We start from the raw sequence: 19,912 nt of genomic DNA on the forward strand, positions 1-19,912 counted from the left end.
TCTGTTCTTAGAATCAAAAAGGAGTTTCAGCAAAAATCATTAGCAAGTACAGCCTTTCCCACCAAACAGAAAACAGGGGCTCAGTATCATGGTTACAGTAGCACAAACACAATGGATGTGTTAGATTGAGTACATGTGCAGCAGCAAGATGGGCTTTCTTGGGTGTCTTAAGCCATCAGTTTTGCTCAGTTTCATATTTAAAACCAAAACCTCTAAAGCAACCTTTACCAGGAATATAAGTAACATGTTTTAAGCAGAAATGAGACAATGCTGCTCTCAAATGCTTGGGAAAACCACCCAACTTATTGCCTTCAATATCTGAAGAAAGAATTGGCCCTGTAATTCCTTTTGCTCTGCTAGCACCTGGAATTAGTGCATCTTAAATTTAAATTTATATTTTTCCAAGTTTGTTTACCTGCAGTATGGATATGTAATGACTAAACTGCCTGAAATCCATCTTTACAATTATTTTTTGGGAGGGGGAGCCAGGTAGAAATACAGAGAAGGTGAAGTAAATCAGGATTAAAGATACTGGTATTCTGAAAAGCATAGCAAAATTAGGTGCTATTGTGCATGACATAAGGATGCAATTTTCCAATACAATCCATTTATAGCACATAGAATAGAGATTTCATTAAGGATGGTCCTAAACTAAAGCTTCAAAGCAGAGTTTTTTTCCAACCATAAAGGTATCTAGTGTAACAATGGAAACTGTATTATGTACAGTACTTGATAGAAACATTTCCAGAGTGTACATGTGCAACAGTAACATTTCATGTTAAATTAACAAAGATTTGCACTAAATACCAATGAAGTGAAGTTTTACTTTGCTTTAGCTTTGTTGCAGCCATTTCTGATAAAGTATTGGAAATCTGTAAAAATAAATCCAAAGCACTACTACCCAGTTTAAAACCGCAAAAATGTTTTAAGAACCGAATAAACCACTATGTAGTATATTGTCTCAATTTTTTGTAACTTATACAAACACAAAATACCATTTCTTTTGACAAGGTTATATATGATTAACCTCTATGTTCATATAGTAATGTATAAAAACTACAAGATGTATAATTGTGGGGTATTTGTTGTGTACTTTTTTAATTTTTCAAATGTTTTAAAGTGCAATTGTTTATTATACTGTCATTTTAAATCTTATTAAACTATAACCTGGTCAAAATTATCTAATCATTGATATATGTCCTTTGTGTCTCATTTTGCTGATCATGTAGTTCAGGTTGGCCTTACAAATAGAACTTTTTACAGTGCTACAACTGTACTACACACTACACAGGATTCAAAGTAGATGGCTCATGAGAACAAGTAAGATAAGAGTTTCTACTACACTTCTTTTAGAAGACTCTCAGGAAGTGCTCTCAATGAAGTGTACTTTTGCCACTGCAAGTACTTGATTTGCATTACCAAAACCACTGGTAATTATTGCTAAGGTGTTAAAGAACACAAAACCCAATTTACACAACCTTTTATTAATAGTTCTTTTGAAGACAATGTAAACAGCATTCATTCAAATATCTTTAAAAAATTCTTTTACAGTGGTTAATTTGAGCAGTGCACACTTCATCTTGGAACTCATACTGTTCCTGTCATTGAAATATAATAAATATTTATAGTGTTATTTCTGCTTTAGAATAAAACAGGCAACTCCTACTGACTTCAATGGAGTCTAAGTATATGCTAGATTAATTAATCCATGATAGGCTTAGGTCCACAAAAGATGAACTATTCTGTTTGTACAAACTGTAGTAAACAGGTGGCTCCTTCCAGGTATATGAAATTCAGGCTATGTCTCCAGAAATCAAGTTAAAAATTACATTCAAAAAAGGACCTGGGTTAGCTTGCCGGGCACAGAAATCTTGACAGACAGACAAACACTAGTCTGGTGCAAGAAGAGCCAGGCACAGGCGAGGAGGGTCTCAGAGAAAGCAGCACATTCCTCCCTCGGAGATAAGCCTGCTATCCAAGCTGTGGAATATGGCACCTTACACGCTTTGTCCCCTCCCTGGCAAGGTGCTGAGCAGCCATCCTCCCTCCATTCTGGACACTGCCTGATGCAAAATGCCACCTGATAAGACTGCAAGGAGCATCTCTTGCCTGCAGCAAAATAGGCAGAGGGGTAGAGAGCACCTGTGAGCTCCTAGTTTTACAAATGTAAACAATAACAAGGAAGCAGCCTGACATCTTAGCTGTTACTTTTTCCTGCTATATACAGATCCAGACAATAAACATAATCATTTCTACAGCCAACAACAAGCTTTGTTCCCCATACTACAGGCGAAGAGAAAACCTCCCCTGGAAGCTTATCTACTCCTTCTGCTGTTCCGCTCTTGGCATTCAGGATCCACACTTTGCCATCTGTAGATACTGCTGCCAAGAGAATTTTGTTATTTAAGTCATCACTTTGGAAAATGAATGGTGTTCCATATACACTTGAAGTGGCTTCAAATTTCCACAGTAAATTACCCTCCATGTTACAGCAGTAGATAAAGCAGTCATGAGAGCCAAAAAATATTTCTTGCTTAGTTAAACTTGAGAGGCATGGAGATGAAAACACTGGTCCATTAGTGGAAAATTGCCAAACCTACAGAAAGAACATAACCACCCATTACCAAAGGTTTTTTACATTATCAGTTTTACAGCAACTGTAATTTTTTAATAGACTCATTGTTGATAGGAGAGCATTTAATTTCAAAAGCATACTAGATTTCAGTGAGGGCAGGTAAATCTTTGTCAAATTATAAATAAGGTTTTACACAGAGAGTAAGCAATAAAAGTCTCATAAAATAGATGTGGAAGAGGGAAGAGTTACTACCTTTGGTGAGGCCCACATAAAAATGGCCAATCTGGGAAAAGAATATTTTTGGGCTGTTGTGCAATTAGTAATAAACATCAAGAATCCTGTTAATATGTCATTCTTTGCCAGAAAGGCATATATTCCTTTTGTAATACAGATTTCCTCTGCTTATGCTAACAATGTGCAGATCCCTCCTCAAGAGAGTACCAAGTCTGCAACACTGCTGCAAGCAGAGAGCAGTGCATGGATGGACTAACATGTATTTTATAATCAGAAAAGACTCAGGAATTGCCATGTATAATGCATCTCAGGCCAACAAATGAACAGTGTCAGTTGTTTTAACACCAGATACAAACTACATTTATCTCTGAGGAACTAAAAAAATACTTTCACTTAATTCAATGTGAAGGCTTACACATATCTTAGCAGAATTATGATTTGGCAGTTTTTTGACAAATGCATAAAAATTCTAAGAAACCTTTACTTCTGAATAACTACCATCTTACAGAAGAGATACCTTAAACCTGCTTGGAAAGCTCCAAATGAAATAATTTCATTTGCTGGCACTAAACTTGACAATTTACTTTGGGTATAAGGTCTGAACGAGAAATTCTCTTACTGCATCAGGCATCTTGAGTTTGTGATTTTGCCATGGACTATCCTAGGCAAACAGTTTTTCTACTTTCTCATCTCTAACAACAGGCACTTCTGTTTGGTTCACAAAAAGGTATGTGTCAATCGTTAAGCCTCAGAAAACAGTCCTAATAAAGTATCTTATTTAGGGTTTTGTGATGGACATAAAAATCCCACAGCACTTTTACCTTTTCTCCAGAATGAGTGTAACAATATAAGTTTCCATCCACACACCCAACATAGACGTAGTTCTCATTGCAGTGAGGAGAGGAGAAGAGTGGTTTTCCAAGGTTGCTTTTCCAAATCTTACTCCCTGTCACCTGTAAGTGGCAGCATGGAATATGTGATGCTTAACACAACTATCAGAAACAGCACAAAAAACCCTTCCATCACTGCCTGACCCAGCCCTTATGTAGTGTGGAATAAAAAGCCAAACCCCCAAACCAAAACAACAACACCCACACAAAACAAAAATGTAATCAAAACCTAATTTTCTTCCTCACTGTAGGCAAAGTAATAATTAATAGTGTATTAGCAAGAGTTCTAATAAATGCCAGATTCAGTTTTTTATTTCATTCCCAGCTGCTCAGTATATGACAAGGACCAATGAAGCAGAGATACTTTGGAATCAAGTTATATTGATACTCCAGGACATGTTGCAACTCACTATCTATGACTGTCACAATGAATTCCTACTGTATCCTGCACATTCCCCAGGAATTAGGATTATTCACAAAAATAGGAAGGCGCAGACTCACTTGTGGGTGGGTTTCTCAACTATCTCTTATTGTGGATTACAGAATAAAAAAAATACCTTTTCTTAAGCACAGCCCACTCTTGCTGCAAAACCACACACTAGTTTTCTAATGGTAGACTGGTCACTGCTGAGGACAGTTGTAGTGGGAGGAAGGTAAAGGTGATTAGGATTGATGCTCTGTGTTGTGTGAGTATAGAAACATTACCAGCTGCTTCTAGTCCCTTTTATCAGGCAGGACCAGCTGTAAGCCAACAATGCCTCAGAAAACCATTAAATTGCTCCACATCTATCAAGAATGCCATTTCTCCAGTGCAAAGAACAGAGCTGCACACTGAGATTAAAAGGACAGCTATTAAATATCGGGAGGGAAGCAGTACGAAGAATGAAGGGGCTTCTTCCTGCATTCTGTTCTGACTTCTGTATATTTTTTTTTTCCAGTCCTACTGTCAAAGCAGGAGGGGGCAGGAAATAAATCTATAGACTTGCTCTCATCCCTGGTTACAGATACAGGAATGACAAGAAACTGACTGCAATTTTGGCCTATGGTCAGCATGTGAATTCACCCAAGTCATTTCAGTCCTCCTTATCACCAGGTAGATTTCTGAAGTATGGGAAGTATTATGGTAACCTTGTATATCATTATAATGCCTGCAAGTGAAAAATATTTCATGGCAACATATGATCATCTTCCCCTTCATTAGAATAGCAATCTTAACTTCAGAAATACATTTGGCTGAAAGATACATAAGCAAAGGTACGTACTGGGTTAACAGCCAGTAACAGTCCTCCTAGTGTAGCAACATACAGATGATGTGGAAATGAACTGAGGCAAGGAGATGAAAACACAGCTCCACCTTCACAGTGTAACTTCCATATACACACCTTTTTCTGTCAGTACATGAAAAAAGAATAATAAACAATTTTTCAATTGTAGTTAGAGCTCATCATGTTTACAAAGACCTTTGAATGTCAAACATTACCAAGTACTGTGTTTACTCAGCAAATACTAGCTAAGAAGTGAAGACAATCTACACACCATGACAGCAACACATGTGCCATTGGCTTTCTCTTCCAGTAAATAAAATAAATTGAGCTGATGAAAAGGCAGTATATGCCCCTTCTATTTCCCATCTGCCTCCATCTTCTCATTTACAATGTAAGATTGGAAACCACAGTTCTATTTCTAGCTAGGCACCCTATTCTGAAACACCTATGGAGAATTTAATAACTAAGAAACTTAAGATTTGGTTTCAACCAGAACTAATAGCACAAGAACCACAACTGAGAATACCACTAAGTCTGCTTACTGTCACACAATCCTAACTCCACCTACAGCAGGCCTAACTTTCATAAGTGTGATTGTGGATTCCTAAGAAAACTAACACCAGTGGAACTTCTTCTGGTGCACTATAAATAGTGTCCAAATTGGATATTTATTGTTCTACAAATAAAAGTAAGTCAGTTTTCTTACATAAATATCCAAAGCATACACGTGTTGGTCATGTGATCCAATGTAGACAAGTCCACTGGAAGGATCCACAACTGCAGAGCTTTTCACAGTGTCTTCTGTGACAAAAGTCCAGTGTACTTCTCCATCACTGCTTTGAAGCACATACACTAAGCCATCATAACAACCTATGTGGAATAAAACATGGTGGGGGAAAAAAAGAATATTGATTATTTGCATTTATGGCATGACTTATGCTGCTAGTTGCATCACTGCTGGAAAGAAGTAAGATTATTCATAAGGTAGAGTTTCAAAATATTTTTGAAAGCTCCTCCTGTGTTTTTAGCTCAAAGGTTTTGCTGATACAGTCAAAGATGATTGTTCTGTGTGTTTTTTCTAAGTTACATTTAGAATATATTTATTTCACTACCTTTCTATCAAATTTTTCAGTAGTAATATTAGAAAACACAGACAGTTGCCAAAAAGGGAGAATACCATTTTTTTAATTACCTCTTTGTCTAGGTTTTGTCTCTGAAAAAAATGTGTTAAAAGAATAAAATTTGTAAGTTTTCTATTGAAAACTGAACTGTCATCATAGAAACTCCTTCAGGTTAATGAAATATTCAATTTTATTATCAAGAGGGAACAGTAATCAAAATACAAACAAAAAGATGGCAACATTAGAGTTGCATTAAAAACCTCAGCACTTGGACATCTGTGCTAACCAGTGACATAAATGTATTAGCTAAAAAGATGACACCATGATAAATAATGGCAACTCTGCTGACAACAGATACGACAAAACCAAAAAAATTATCCAAACACATTCTTTACATTTCCAAAAAGAAGAGTCTAATGAGATAATTAAACTCTGTGGAAAACAGTATGAGGTACCATGTACTAATTTCTAACTCTTATCAATTTACAAAGATATTTTAAGACTGCATTACCTTGCCATACTTTAAAAAAAAAAAAAAAAACCAAAAAAAACACAAAAACAACAGCTTAAATGTCACACCTTAATCTACCACTTAAAAAGAAACTGTAGCCATTCCTTATTAATAAACTGGGATATAATAAACCACAAGTGTTTATGTTAGATAAGCTCCATCACTAGTTATCATGAAACTTAAATTACTTCTTCCTTCTGTTTCTATTTAACAATAAATTAGTTCTGAGGCAGACATGGAAGTTGATGGATGGAGGACAACCAGAGATAAGAAATTTGATTCTCTGTCATTCATCTTGTATTTAGTAGAAAGAATAATTGAAAATAAAGACTGAAACAAGACGTACCAACAACAATGAAATTTCCACACTTGGATACGCAGGCAGAAGACTCAATACGATCTCCAAGGGTCTTCTCCCATTTTATTTCTCCCAAATCTAGATCAATTGCCTGCATTGCATGGGAGTGAGAGCCAATATATACAGATGCAGATACTCCTTCTTTAGCTGGTATTATAACCAGTGGTGATGCATCAACACATTTTCTTGTGTTTGACTTCCACCTCACGCACAATGCCAGCTCTGCCACTGATGAATGGCTACATTCTGCATGGATGTGCTGAACTGAGGAATGGTCATTTTCATTTGCCTTGTTTTCAAGTGTTAAAATTCTATTCTTCAGTTCAGACCCTTGCACATGGCTTTTCATTACACCTGGGATCTTGGAATGCAGAGAGGACGGCTGCTGTAGTGGTTCCACTCCTACCTGTACTGTATTTTTGGGCTGCATAGAAGACTTGGTGAAATTCATAGAGAAAAAATTATTTCCTCTGTTCAGTGCAACAAATGGAATTAATCCTGAAGCAATCTCAAGACCTCTTTCAGATGTCAGTTTAATGTATTTTCCATGGAATTCCTCTCCATTGTTCCCTCTTAATTTTCTTTTCACAACATTGTCAGGATTCATTAATTGTTCTTCATCTGGAAACAGCATTTTAAGAATATGTCTGTAAATCTCTTCAATTGAGTGGCTGAGAATAATTTCAAGGAGTCCAGGCACAGCTTTGCCTACTAACATCTCAATTTCTTCATGAAATCGTAGTGCCTTTAGGGAGTCTCCACCACTGTACAGAAATACTGCATCTTTAGAAATTCCAGTGGAATCACATGGAAGACCAAGGACAGACTAGAGAAAAAAAGAGGGAAAGAGGTATCAGTCCACAGGTGTTATACCATGTCACACACACAAAACCTCAGGTGGGGTAGAATCCACCTGAACACCTGGAAGTTGTGCTAAAAATGAGCAATTGAGAAAATTCACTACTTTGCAGAAAATCATTGAAAAATGTTAATGCCAACAGAGGGACTGACAGAACAAGAATTGGGGAAGAACAAGGAAATAGGGACATACTAATTCTGTACTACAAAATGTCTTGCTCAACTCCAATTCCGCAATCTAAGGAATTAAAGGGAATTCATTGGCCATTTTCAATACCATTTATCAATGACAACTTTGCAGATAAAACATAGATGTCTTCTGATAAAATCAGTTCAGGTGTTTTATTTTAATAACAAAACTTATATAAACTGGTATTTTTTACTTCTAAATTATTTAAGTAACCTACTTACCTACCTACTTTTGAAGTTATAAGCCCTTCAGTTCATGAAAGATTTTGCATATGGCATTGTTACTACAACAAACAGCAATAACTGAGTTGCCTCTTACCACACTCCCTTGTTATTAAGTCTGGATGTCAAATCCAAACCCTTTGGTTTTGGAAGCCACCTTCTGCTGTCCATAATGGGTCTAGGACACAACTAATCCCCTGGGATATCACTTCATTAATGTGAAAAGGATCGGCACAGACAAATAAATACACTACATTTACTTGTTCGAGTGCTAGGCCACAGCTAATCCCACTTTCAGGTGAAACTTGTAAGTCCACCTTTGAAAAACAAAGTAATATTGTTTGCCATCATATTTCAATACCTTGAAAAACAAGTCTTTAGCACAGAAATTTAGAAACAATCCAGACAGGCAGTTCAAGAGACAGTTGTGCAACTGTGCCTTCTATTTAAAAAAAGAACTCTTCAATTTATAATTACCTTGAGAAATAAGAAACTCTAACAAAGCAGCAGCTAATTTTTTACAAAGTTTCCATGCCCAGTTCCTTGTTTTCTTTAGTGACACCTTCTTTTGGCATGTGAAGCAGCATTCAAGCTATTGATATTACATTCTTTCTATGCTAACTGCTTACACCTCATAGCCTACAGTTTTATCTGATAGAGAAATAAAAATTACTCCCTCTTTGCCACTGCAGAGCAACTATATTTAAGTATTAACTGAACAGAATAGAGCTGTACTGCTTAAATCTATAGGCAGCTAGAATGTTCTGGTTGCATTAGTCATACTTCTTAAAACTGTTTAATTCCTGACACATGTATAATGATCCACTTGCAAAGATAAAAAGGCAGCTCAAAATACTACCTTCCATAAATACTGCAATCTTTCCCACAATTCCTCTGCGTCACTCAGCTTACTGTCACGCCTTCTGGAGTTTAGATGGTTCTGGTAAATCTTGTTCAGTTCACATATATCAACTTTGCCTTTGCAGAAAATAAAGGATTATTTTTTTCACTGCTCTTTTGGTATTAGCACTTTCAAAACCTGCTCTGCCCAAATAGCTACTATATTCTTGTATGTATTTCCTTATTCATACTCTACTGCATCTGCATTTTTTTACACAGTTGATCAACTACCTGAAACCCAGTAAGGTTTTTGAAAATGTACCCCTCCCACAGAATCCCACCTTCAAGGCCTGCTTTCTCCTCAGCAGAAGTGAGGGTTCTGTTGCAGACTGCAACAGGAGCAACTGAGGTAAGAAATGTGCAGTGTTAAAACTAAATTGATTTTTCCACTACTCTTTGACTCTCAAATGAATCATCATCAAGAAAACATAATAATACATGGCCACTATTTCCTACTAGGCATTACTTATCTAATGTACATATTCTAAAAGCATGAATCAGATACTGGATTTTGGTCAATAAAAAAATTTTTTAAACAAAACAATGGATACCATTAAAGCAAGTGGCAAGGGTTCTTAATAGCTTCATTTACCATGTGATGTTAAAGGCAAAGCTTTAATCACTACAATCTCATCAGGGACTGCATAAGCTGGTAGACGCTTCTGGAGTTCCTTAAATGTTTCTCTCTCTTCAAAATTATTTTTGGGTAAAACAAACAGGATAAGTTTTTGTTCTTGATACCAGGTAACTGCACAAGCTTCTACCTGGCAAAGATCTTCAGCAACCTGTAATTAAAAAACATTCGTCTTGTTTTGAAATGCGTTTCATCAATAGAGTAAAAGAAGCAGAAAACTATGAAAAAAACACACACCTTTAAAAATTGTATTTTTCTCACATTCCTACATAACATCCTATGAAATAGCTTCTTTTATAGCTGAAACTTGTATTTCACATAAAAACGAACTCAGAAATACAAGTATTATTTGCCAAAATGCCATGAACGAGATATAATCCAGGAGTCTGACACTCAGTCTTGTAGAACAATCACTACACTCAGTACTTTTCAGATCTTTATACATTTCTCAATTCTCCTGGAAGAAAACATACAATAAAACAGATTCCCAAGAACTCAGAACAAACCCCTCCCTAAATTATGTGACTAGATTTTTTATAATACACCCACCAAATTCCTTTAGACTCCCAGAAGTCATCTGAAAACAAGCAAATACCCATTTCTGATGATAAAAATGTGTTTCTTACAGCTGCCTTTTTATAGTGGCATACTCTACTCTGTGGATGTGGGCACTCACCTGCTGCAGATATTCAATATTAAAACGTTTGCTGTGACGTTTAATCTGATTGTCCTTCCGACCCAAGAAGAACAACTCTGCATTCTTCACTCTTACAAAATCCCCTGTTGCTCTCATTGTACCCTGAGGCACAGCTACTTCATCATCAAGAAAGCAGATTCGTTCTTCACCACCTAGACAAAAAAAGATTGTGGTCATATATATTAAATAGCCAACTATAAATGAAAATTATAAAGAATGTTTTATCAAATTCTCTTAAATTTTACCATTAATTATAAGAAATATTGAAATATTATTATCAACATCCAAGCTTCTGCAATGTGCAATTTTGGCTATGCAGTTAATTCAGTTAATACACAGAAATTACTTCAGCTGAGAATGTCAAAATGCAAGAAGGGAAAAAGAAATCAATACAATGAAGGCATAGTCTGCAGATAAAATAATGGTAATTTCCTGTTCACGATTCCAATAATCTAAAATACTATCAGAAGGTTCCCAGCCCAATCAGAACTTAAAATGTTATTGCAATCTGTATATCACAGGCAAATATCAAGTAAAATAATCAATATATTAAAAGTCAGTCAGTTAACAACAGCATCTTAGAAGAATTAGAAATATAAAATAACCTATAAATATTTGTCCCTCGCCTTCAAGAACTGCAGATCCATCGGCATCTCTGACCTCAAGCTTTGTTCCAAGGAGCGGTGATCCCAAAGGTATAGGAAAATCTGTTCTGAATATATTAGAGAGAAACAGTAGAAGTCTTTCTCTTCTGAACACAAAACAACTGCCCCAGAAATCAGCATCATGTAGTTTTTTAAAAGACTGGCATTGGAGCAAAGGTACATGCTTGGGACTTCTTTCCACAAATGCTTCTTCTTTAAAAAGGTATCAATTTATTAAAAATTAAAAGCCTTATCAGTGTGCATAGGTGTCACTAATATATACCAGAAGACCCCACAGAACTATAGAAAATAAGGCCTGAATAGACCCTGAAATACCCTGAGAGAACCCCAATCATTTTAGTCAACTTTTAAGTCTCCCAGATTGAAACACCCATCAAGTCAACCAATTTAAACATCTGTAACTGCTTTCTAACTCATTCTTCCCTGCTTAATTTGAGTTTTTATTCTATTTTAATAAGTACAGTTAAGAAAAGTTCAGAAAAAGATTTAGAAAATGTTCAGTTCAGAAAAGACTGAAATACAAGAAATTGTCATTTCAATGTCATGTATGTATTATAGACTTCTCTTGAACTACTGACCAACTCCTTCCTTTCCCTTCATTCTCCAGCCTCTTCAAGCAGTTGCAGGACCCCATTTATCAAATATAGAAGCTATTTCTGAGTGGGAGTATAGAATAATATATTTTCTTCAGTAAAGCAAAACTTAAAGCAACTTTAAATAACTTTGGAATGAATTCCAGTTCAATTTCTCTTTTAAAGTATTACATTTTTTGTTTGAACTCAGAGAAAATTAGTTTTACATGAGAATGTAATAACGCTTCATGACAATCCACCATTTTTAGTCTTCAAGGGTTTAAGCACCAGGTTAATATATCACAGCATTTGTGCAAACCATCCCATTTTGTAGGACACATTTAACTCAAACTGCATGTATAATTATTATGGCATGGAATAATCACACATTTCAGAGAGAAAATTAAACAGTGAGATAATGGGAAGTACCTTTCACAACTCTATAAAATAACATGAAGAAAAAATGCCAAACAACCAAACAAGTCAGAAACTGAGTGAAATATGACAGAGTGATAAATGATAAAAATAAAGTATTTCTTCAAGTTTAAATTACTGTGAAACCTTGGGTGAGCCACTTTGGACAAATTTCTGTCACCCACACTACTAAAATAGGGGAGAGGGGGCTGTAGTGGCTCATGAGACAATGGATTAGTCTGTTTCTACATAAAACCCAAATGTAACTTCCACCAGTATAAACACTCATGAGGACTCAGTAGCCCTGGTAACAGGAGACTGAGGTTCTATTTCTGGTGATTTTCATCATTTACATGCCAAGCAATTGAGAACAGTGAATTTTCCTACCTAAAATCAGCACTAAAAACCTCCTCAGGAATCTTGTAGCAAGTGGCCCAGCTTGACACTTCAGTAATACCATAGAGATTAAAAATGCTTGTTTTGTTCTCCTTGTGCTTCCAACTTTTCAAGAGACTCAGTACAGGAAATGCTTCACCACCAAGGGCTAAGACACGAAGTGAAGTATTTGCAGACAACACTCTTGATTTAATAATGTGAGCTCCAAACCTCCTGAGAAGTGTTGGTGTTGCCTGAATGATACATATTAAAAGAGAGAAATTACATTTACATTTTACTGTTACATTTTATCAGTGTATGTGTACCTCTCTTCTGTTCTCATTATTGTAAAAATGACAAACATTTTACCACCCTATTAGCACTGGTTTAGTTGTACTGTTAGCATAAAAACTAGCATTAAAACTTAAAACTTGTTTATGACTAAATACTCCAAGATCAAGCCCATTAAAAAGTAATTAAAATGTCTGTAACAGTTTACTCTATTACCAGATTCTTCAGAACAAAAAGTTTAATTAACAGAATTATTCATTTCATTCTTAATAAGTAAAGCTTTCTTAAAATAGTCTTCAGCTCAGTATTTTCTATCACAAAATGTTTGAGGTTTTGATCAAATGATAATTTTCTAGACAGCTAACAGTCTACAACAAAAAGGATAGCTATTGCCTTTGAGCAAGAACACTCCTGTCCTATTAACACTAGATTCTAGGCTGACAAAAAAGTAGTACACATTAGCAAAAGTGAGAAGCAAGACACTGGAGACACTTAGATTTTGCCTACCTGCAACACTGTCACGTGGTGGTGGTGAAACAGAGCAGCAGAGAGCTCCACAGGCATCATTTTGATGGTGTTTGGTACGACAAGAATAGAGGCTCCACTTGTCAGAGCCATGAACAGTTCAACCACAGACGGGTCAAATGTGAGAGGAGATGCCAGGAACAGCACATCATCCTGTGTGATCTCAAATATAGATCTAAAATAAGAAAGCTAGAAATTACGAATCTGTTGCATGCAGTCAAAAAAACCTTCCCAACTAAAAGAATGAAATTCATGAAAGAAATGCATTAGCAAAGCTCAAATCTTAAAGGCTCTGAATACGTAGACATGCAATTTGAGCAAGAGCTCCTGCACTGTAGCTGTTGATTGCACAAATTATGTGTCTTATGAAGATACCCACCATATTACACACCAACAGAGTTCACTGAAAGGCATATTTCAACTAACAGATGCTCATTAAAAAAGGATAAATATAAAGAAAGAAAAAGCAAAGAAGAAGAAAGGAAAAAGACAAGACAGGAAAAATACTGTATTTTCCATAATATTTTTTTTTAATGTGAAATGAAACAGAAGATACCTGGCTAGCCTAAAAAAGAATTATGAATTAAGAACTACAGAACACAGCTAATATAGCTGTGAACAAATGATTAATTTTTTTGTCTGTTTCTTTTAAACCACAAGCCAGATGATGGTACAAAACTTAGAGCAACAGTGCACTATTTGAAGCACAGACCCCAAAAATGAAGGCAAAGCACCCTTTAAGTATAATATTGATAGAGAAACAAACTGTTATATGATTCTACTTGGAAATAAAAGCAAAAAAAACCACAAAGGTGGATAAGAAGGAAGAAGTGAAGCTGTGTCAGCAAAAACCCTACACTGCTCTGAAGTATTACAAAAAAATCCTAAAAGCATCAAATTCGTAAAAGCATTTGAAAGGAAAACTGAAAACCACACTTACTTAAGATGCTGAATATTAGGCACTATACATTTATGAGGCACTCTGACTATTTTGGGGATCCCTGTAGTTCCTGATGTATGCAAGACATAAGCTAAAGTGTCTTTCTGGTCAGCATCCATGTATCCTGCTTCTGATGATTTTACTTTGGTTTGATCTGGGCAAAGAGTATATTCTGGCTGTGAGTTACCCACAGCTTTGAAAGGTTCACATTTACTTTTCATATTGTCTACTTCAGAACTGAAATCAGTGTTGCTTGAGCTCATTTGGAAGAGAGTTAAACCAATATGTTCTATGGCAGAAGAATTGTGGTAAAAACAGCCAGCATGGGACATCTGGAATTTCTGCAAGAGAAAATGAACAATTCAAAAAGTGGAACTCAGGAGGTACTGTTGTTGTTCTACTGCATGCAATGAAATAGAAAACAGCATTTCATACAAACAAGCTATGATTTTTCATACCTCTGCTTTTGGAGGACACACATCAGACAGTTATAAGCTCATATATTTCTATAAATTAATTATAAGTGAATGCAGACTTCATAAATGCAAAATAAACAGCTATCTGAGCAAATGGAAAAAAGAAATGGAAAATATACAAAAAAACCCACTGCAGAAGACCAAGGAATCTGAATTGTAACTTGTCCATTCCCTTTGCAATGAGTGAGGGTATAAAATTTGGGATGAGTTAGACAAAGAGAAACCCAAGTATTAAATGCAGGAGCTTTTTTAACTACTGCAGATTTCCAACTCTTAGCACTGACATATAAAGAAACAAGTCTGAAAAGGTCTTCCAATATCAGTGCCCAACAAGGTTGCCTGAACAACATTGTAAAAGGAAAAAAGGCAATTGTTTTGAAGAAGAGAGAAACATTTAGTACTTCTGATTTTAAACATGTTCCTTTCTGAATAAGAAAGACAACCTTTTGCCATGAAAAAACAAAAGCACTCCATCCCAGCTTAATAAAACAGAATTCAATTTGCATATCTACATGCCTAAATTGTCCTTTAATGCTTCCTATAGAAGCCTGAACACTTACATTTATTTTGTCATTCTCAACAAGAATATACTGAAGGTTGATTTTCTTCATGAAGTAAGTGGATATGGCTGGTGGTGCATCTGGATCAATAGGTGAATAGGCAGCTGGAACTTGAAGGATTCTAATAAAAGACAAATGTTTTAAAACAATTAAAAAAATATAAGAAAATCCTCTTAGATTTTGCTAAAATTTCTCTTATACCTTTACAGTTGCCTGAGCTAGAAAATGTAGTCATGACTTCTAAAGATCTTGTTGGTAATGAAGTAGGATGAAAATCAGTATTGCCTTTTGGTCTTTTACAGCACGGGAAAAGACTAAAGCTAGATGAAAACATTCAATATTATTTCAGGCCAAGCAAGTCAGTGATGAGAAAGGGTATCACTGACACCAATAGCATCACATTTTAAAACCTTCTGATATTGACTAGAAATAGAAATATAACCTTTTCATTTACCCACATACAACACGTATAAACATATTCTAAAAAGCAACAAAAGCCTGCACACTGAATTTCCTACGAGTGCAAAGAATGCAGCATGAGAAAATCTGAGCAGGCCCTGGGATGTCTTTCCTACAAGGCAGGCGGAGGAGCTCCAAGTGCCCGCGCTCCCGGTCCCTGCCCCGCAGCAGCGCTCCCGGACAGCCACAAGCGTTGAGCTCACCACTGCCCCGAGAACCAAAGCGACTAAGCGGCGACTGAAGCGTGAACTGTCCCCAAAACTCCTAATATTTGCTCTGCTGTTGGGTTCTGTACGGTAGGTACAATTTATTTATTGTACTTCCTCTCTGTGCAAGTGCTTGTCACTGCAGTAGTGCCAAGGTCCCGAACGGAGACGTGGGAAGGGCAGCATCCCGCAGGCTCTACAGCCACCTGTGCCAGCAAGCACTTAAACCTGCCCTGCATCACACGGCCGCCAGCTACTCGCAATGACAGCTGCAAGAATCAAAGGGCCCCAGCAGATCCCCCTCAGACAGCAAAAGAAAACTGTTACACTCAGTTCACTGGGATACAGGACAAATCAGACAGCAAGGAACATCAGTATGCTGAGTTCGACCTCCTGCTCAGGCAGAGCCAGCTGTGACACCACTCCAGGTTGTTCAGGTCTTTGTCCAGTCAGGTTCTGAACACCTCCAGGGATGGTGCCTGCTCAACATCTCAGAGCAACCTGCTGTGCTAGGGCAGAAGCATTTCTCTGACTGGTGAGAAAGTTCCTCAGTGCTTGTGGAAGGTTTATGATTACACTGCTTTCTCACTCCACTGAAATCCTTACACTCCACTGTGGTACCTCTTCTGGTGCCATTCTGTATTTTACATGAGGTGTGAACAACAGGAAGACACTGACACAGACCACGCCCACAGGAAGCACAACTGCTGCTGTATTCATCAGCTGAAAAAAACAGGCTTGTGATCCTGTGACTGTCTATTCCAACATAAATGCTAGGAATACAAAAGATACCTGTATAAAGGATACAAACATTAGAATCCCCCAGCAGAAGCAGGATTTTAAAAATTCATGGATTAACACTCATGAGTGTTGAGATCACAAGCATTTCAACTTCCTAGCCATCAGTTAACCAACACCACTTTAGTGTTACAAAGCTCATTACTTCTTTCCGTAATATTATAATGGAACATTAAACATATGTTCATTTAGCTTAAAACATGGATTTTGCATTCAGAACATCCTTTTTTTTTTTTTTTTTTTTTAATAGCCAGCAAGACCATTCATTAAAAAAAACCTGCACAGTCGTTTTATCAATAGATGTTTTCTGTCAGATCACTTCCAGTTTTAAACAACCAGAATAAATATACAAGTCTCTTGGAATGTTGGGGGACACAAGACAGATGATGGACTTTAGACCTGGTTAACATAAGAGATTTGATAACAGGATGCCTTGGCAAAAGCAAACAGAACTTTGAAAATTAGACCTAGATTGCAAGAAGATTAAATCAAATGGGTTTACCAGAAAAAGGAAATCCCATTAAACTCTGCAAGCAAGAGATGTTGTTATATGCATAAGTTTGTGTATGTGATTTTAACCTGATCATTGTAGTACACATTACTAGTCTCCCTGAAATAGTATATAAGCACTTGTATCCCACAATAAAATCAGATTCTGATCACCAAGTCAGTCTCCCTGTCTCTCTCCACACAAGTCATTAATTTTTTCATATTTCTGTAAACACGCTGAATCACTTCTAAAGAAGGGATGCAGTTACAGACAGTTTACAACTTTAAGGCTTAAGATTCAGAAATATTGTAGCAATGGCTTTTCAAATGATTGTCATATTGCCATCTTTTCTCCTGAGTGATGAAAGCCTCTAGCGCCAGGACGGCGCTACTATGCTATTACTGCATTTTTGTTGTTGTTAAAAACACAAACTGTAAAATTTGCTTTAACAGAGACAACCCTTAAAAAAACAACACAGAGTGCAAGCATTCAGACCATTACCCTAAGATCCAAGACGGCAGGTTTATTCCCGGGTAGCAGTAAAGGCCTATTTCACATCTGCCTCGGCGGTCGCAGTGCTTTTGAAGGAAAGCTGTCAGCTCCGCGGCAAGCTCGAGCACCGTGGCGTAGGAGTAGGAGGCTGGGGGCTCCCCGCGGCACGCATCGAAGCACACCGCGGGCCTGCGCGGCTGCTCGCCGGCCGCCCGGGCCACCAGCGCCTGCAGCATCGCCGCGCCCTGCAAGAACCGCAGCTCTCACACCGCCCCACCTTTAACACGTCAGCCCGACTACAAAGGCACACAAAACACTACCAGAAAGGAGGGGAAAAAGTAAGGTCCGTGGCACAGAATACCCAGCTCTACACGCCTTAGACTGCAAAAGGTGCAAAGCTGGATTCGTGACTTCTACTGAGGTAGTTTGTTCCTCACCGTTACAATTTTATTTTTAAAGCTGGGCATCACTGAATGAATAACTTCTTTAACACAGCTTAATTAATTAGTAACTCTTTCAATGGAATTGTGAAATACGAATATTTCCTTCGCAAGCAGAAACCCCCAACACGTGAACTTCTGAGGCACTGCTCGTGCTTGTGCCTGTTTCTGCCCCTCGAGCCCTCCCGCCAAAGCCGGACCGGTGACCGGACGAATCCAGGCTACGGCCCCCGCTCTCCTCTTTCAGGTTACCCCGTTTCCACACGGGACAGACACAAGGACGGGGACGGACACAAACCGGCGGCTCCCTGCACTCCTCGTGACCCCCGTGCGCGGCACTTCCGGGTGCCCTCCTGGCCCCGCCCCAGCCCGCCAGCGGCGGCGCCTCCGATTGGCGGGGGTGCGGTAATACCGCGCTCTCATTGGCCAGTGGCCGCCGCGCCGTCTGGGTACCCACAAGCAGCGCCAGCTCCGCCAGAGCCTTGCGCCATTGCTTCCTGAGGGAAGGAGAGAGGGAGAGAGGAACAGCGAGTGCGCCAAAGCCTTCCCCGCTGTCCCCGGCAGACGTGGGAAAGGAGCTAAAAACTAATGCAGATGGCTTGGGCGAAGAGCAAGATTCCCCCCTCACGCTCACAGTTCACTCGTCTCGGTCCCCGTGTGTCCGTCCCCCTCCGGCACAGAAGGTGGTACGGGCCTTCCTGCCGGCCGTACCGCCGTGGGCGGGCTGGGATGTCACGTCCGGGCTGCGGGGCGGGAGCTCCGTCCTTCCCGGTGCTGGCAGTGGGAGGACCCTGGGGCTGCAGGGAGCGGTCCCCGCAGCATTCCTGGACTGTGCTCTGGGGCGGGCTCTGCAGCCAGCCCATGCCCTGCTCCCGGCGGGGCGAACGGCGGCGGCCGGGGCTGGGCTTCGCCCCGGATACGGCTCCGGGGAGTGAGGGTGAGGGTAGCGGGAGCCGTGCTCGGGGAAGGGGGCACCGGTACTGCCTGGGGGCCGCGTGCGTGACTTAATGACACAAAGTCATAGAACCATGGAATAATAAGGACTGGAAGGGACCTTTAAAATCCTCTAATTCCCAACACCCTGTTGTGAGCAGGGACACCTTTCACTAGACCAGGCTGCTCAATGGCCCATCCAGCCTGGCTTTGAGCACTTCCCAGGGACGGAGCATCCACGCCTTCTTTGGGCAGCCTGTGCCTCACCACCTTCACAGTAAAGGATTTGCTTTGGTTCCGAGGCGCATTCAAAGTGTCCTTATTAAATAAGCCTCTGCGCCTGGTGCCGGTGATGCCTCAGGGAGAGAACGAGAAGACACACAGCCATTTTAATGTTTGCATGGGAGAAGTTAGACATCAGCTTTCTGCTGTTTGTCACGTTCCCTTAGTGATAGTTTGGCACAGTTGCACATTGGTAATACAGCAGAAACAGTTTCACAGTAAAATATTAATGCAAATAGCGACACCTAAAGCCAGAGTTTTCTTCTTCAGCACACTCACTGGTGTGTGTGTTGGCTGTATGTGATACTGTCTGGTAACCTGAAGCATAAATCCAGCTGTCAGAATAGAATGACACTTAAAAGTATCTCCTCTTTAACTTAAGATTTTGAAAAATACATAATAAAGATTCAGCATTGCAGTGCATTCAAAAATTAGTGTTTACAGTAGCAGACAGAATTTCATTTGCATAATGTGGAGGGGAGAAAAGGCAATGGGACTATTTTTTTTTGAAATGAGAATTATGCGATCCAATGCTCAAAT

General features: G+C 38.6%; 1 protein-coding gene across 3 annotated transcripts; it reads right to left on the bottom strand.

The window, feature by feature from the left end:
* Window positions 1-452: 452 nt before the first annotated feature.
* Window positions 453-18,851, bottom strand: AASDH (aminoadipate-semialdehyde dehydrogenase). Of its 3 annotated transcripts, none has more exons than XM_041482173.1 (15): window positions 18,792-18,851; window positions 17,727-17,962; window positions 15,273-15,393; window positions 14,237-14,577; window positions 13,279-13,471; window positions 12,493-12,734; window positions 11,060-11,166; window positions 10,434-10,606; window positions 9,716-9,908; window positions 9,083-9,201; window positions 6,943-7,780; window positions 5,671-5,834; window positions 4,962-5,087; window positions 3,631-3,762; window positions 453-2,596 (listed from the first exon to the last, which is right to left on the bottom strand). In XM_041482173.1, the coding sequence occupies exons 2-15, from the start codon at window positions 17,951-17,953 to the stop codon at window positions 2,198-2,200; spliced, it is 3,375 nt and encodes a 1,124-aa protein (XP_041338107.1). In that variant the 5' UTR covers window positions 17,954-17,962; window positions 18,792-18,851; the 3' UTR covers window positions 453-2,197. The 3 variants fall into 3 exon arrangements, with proteins under 3 accessions (XP_041338107.1, XP_041337931.1, XP_041338018.1); XM_041481997.1 differs by lacking the exon at window positions 18,792-18,851 and adding an exon at window positions 18,410-18,764; XM_041482084.1 differs by lacking the exon at window positions 18,792-18,851 and adding an exon at window positions 18,456-18,542.
* Window positions 18,852-19,912: the final 1,061 nt, after the last annotated feature.

The sequence above is a fragment of the Pyrgilauda ruficollis genome, unplaced genomic scaffold (genome assembly GCF_017590135.1).
Source record: "Pyrgilauda ruficollis isolate IOZ18807 unplaced genomic scaffold, ASM1759013v1 scaffold1, whole genome shotgun sequence".
Lineage (NCBI taxonomy): Eukaryota > Metazoa > Chordata > Aves > Passeriformes > Passeridae > Pyrgilauda > Pyrgilauda ruficollis.

Coding starts and splice junctions, on each gene's coding strand:
- AASDH (XM_041481997.1), bottom strand. CDS start 18,580: ATGAGAGCGCGGTATTACCGCACCCCCGCCAATCGGAGGCGCCGCCGC. Junction 11,167..12,492: donor GTTTTTAGTGCTGATTTTAG/GTAGGAAAATTC, acceptor TAATATATTCAG/AACAGATTTTCCTATACCTT. Junction 5,088..5,670: donor TGTATGCTTTGGATATTTAT/GTAAGAAAACTG, acceptor ATGTACTGACAG/AAAAAGGTGTGTATATGGAA.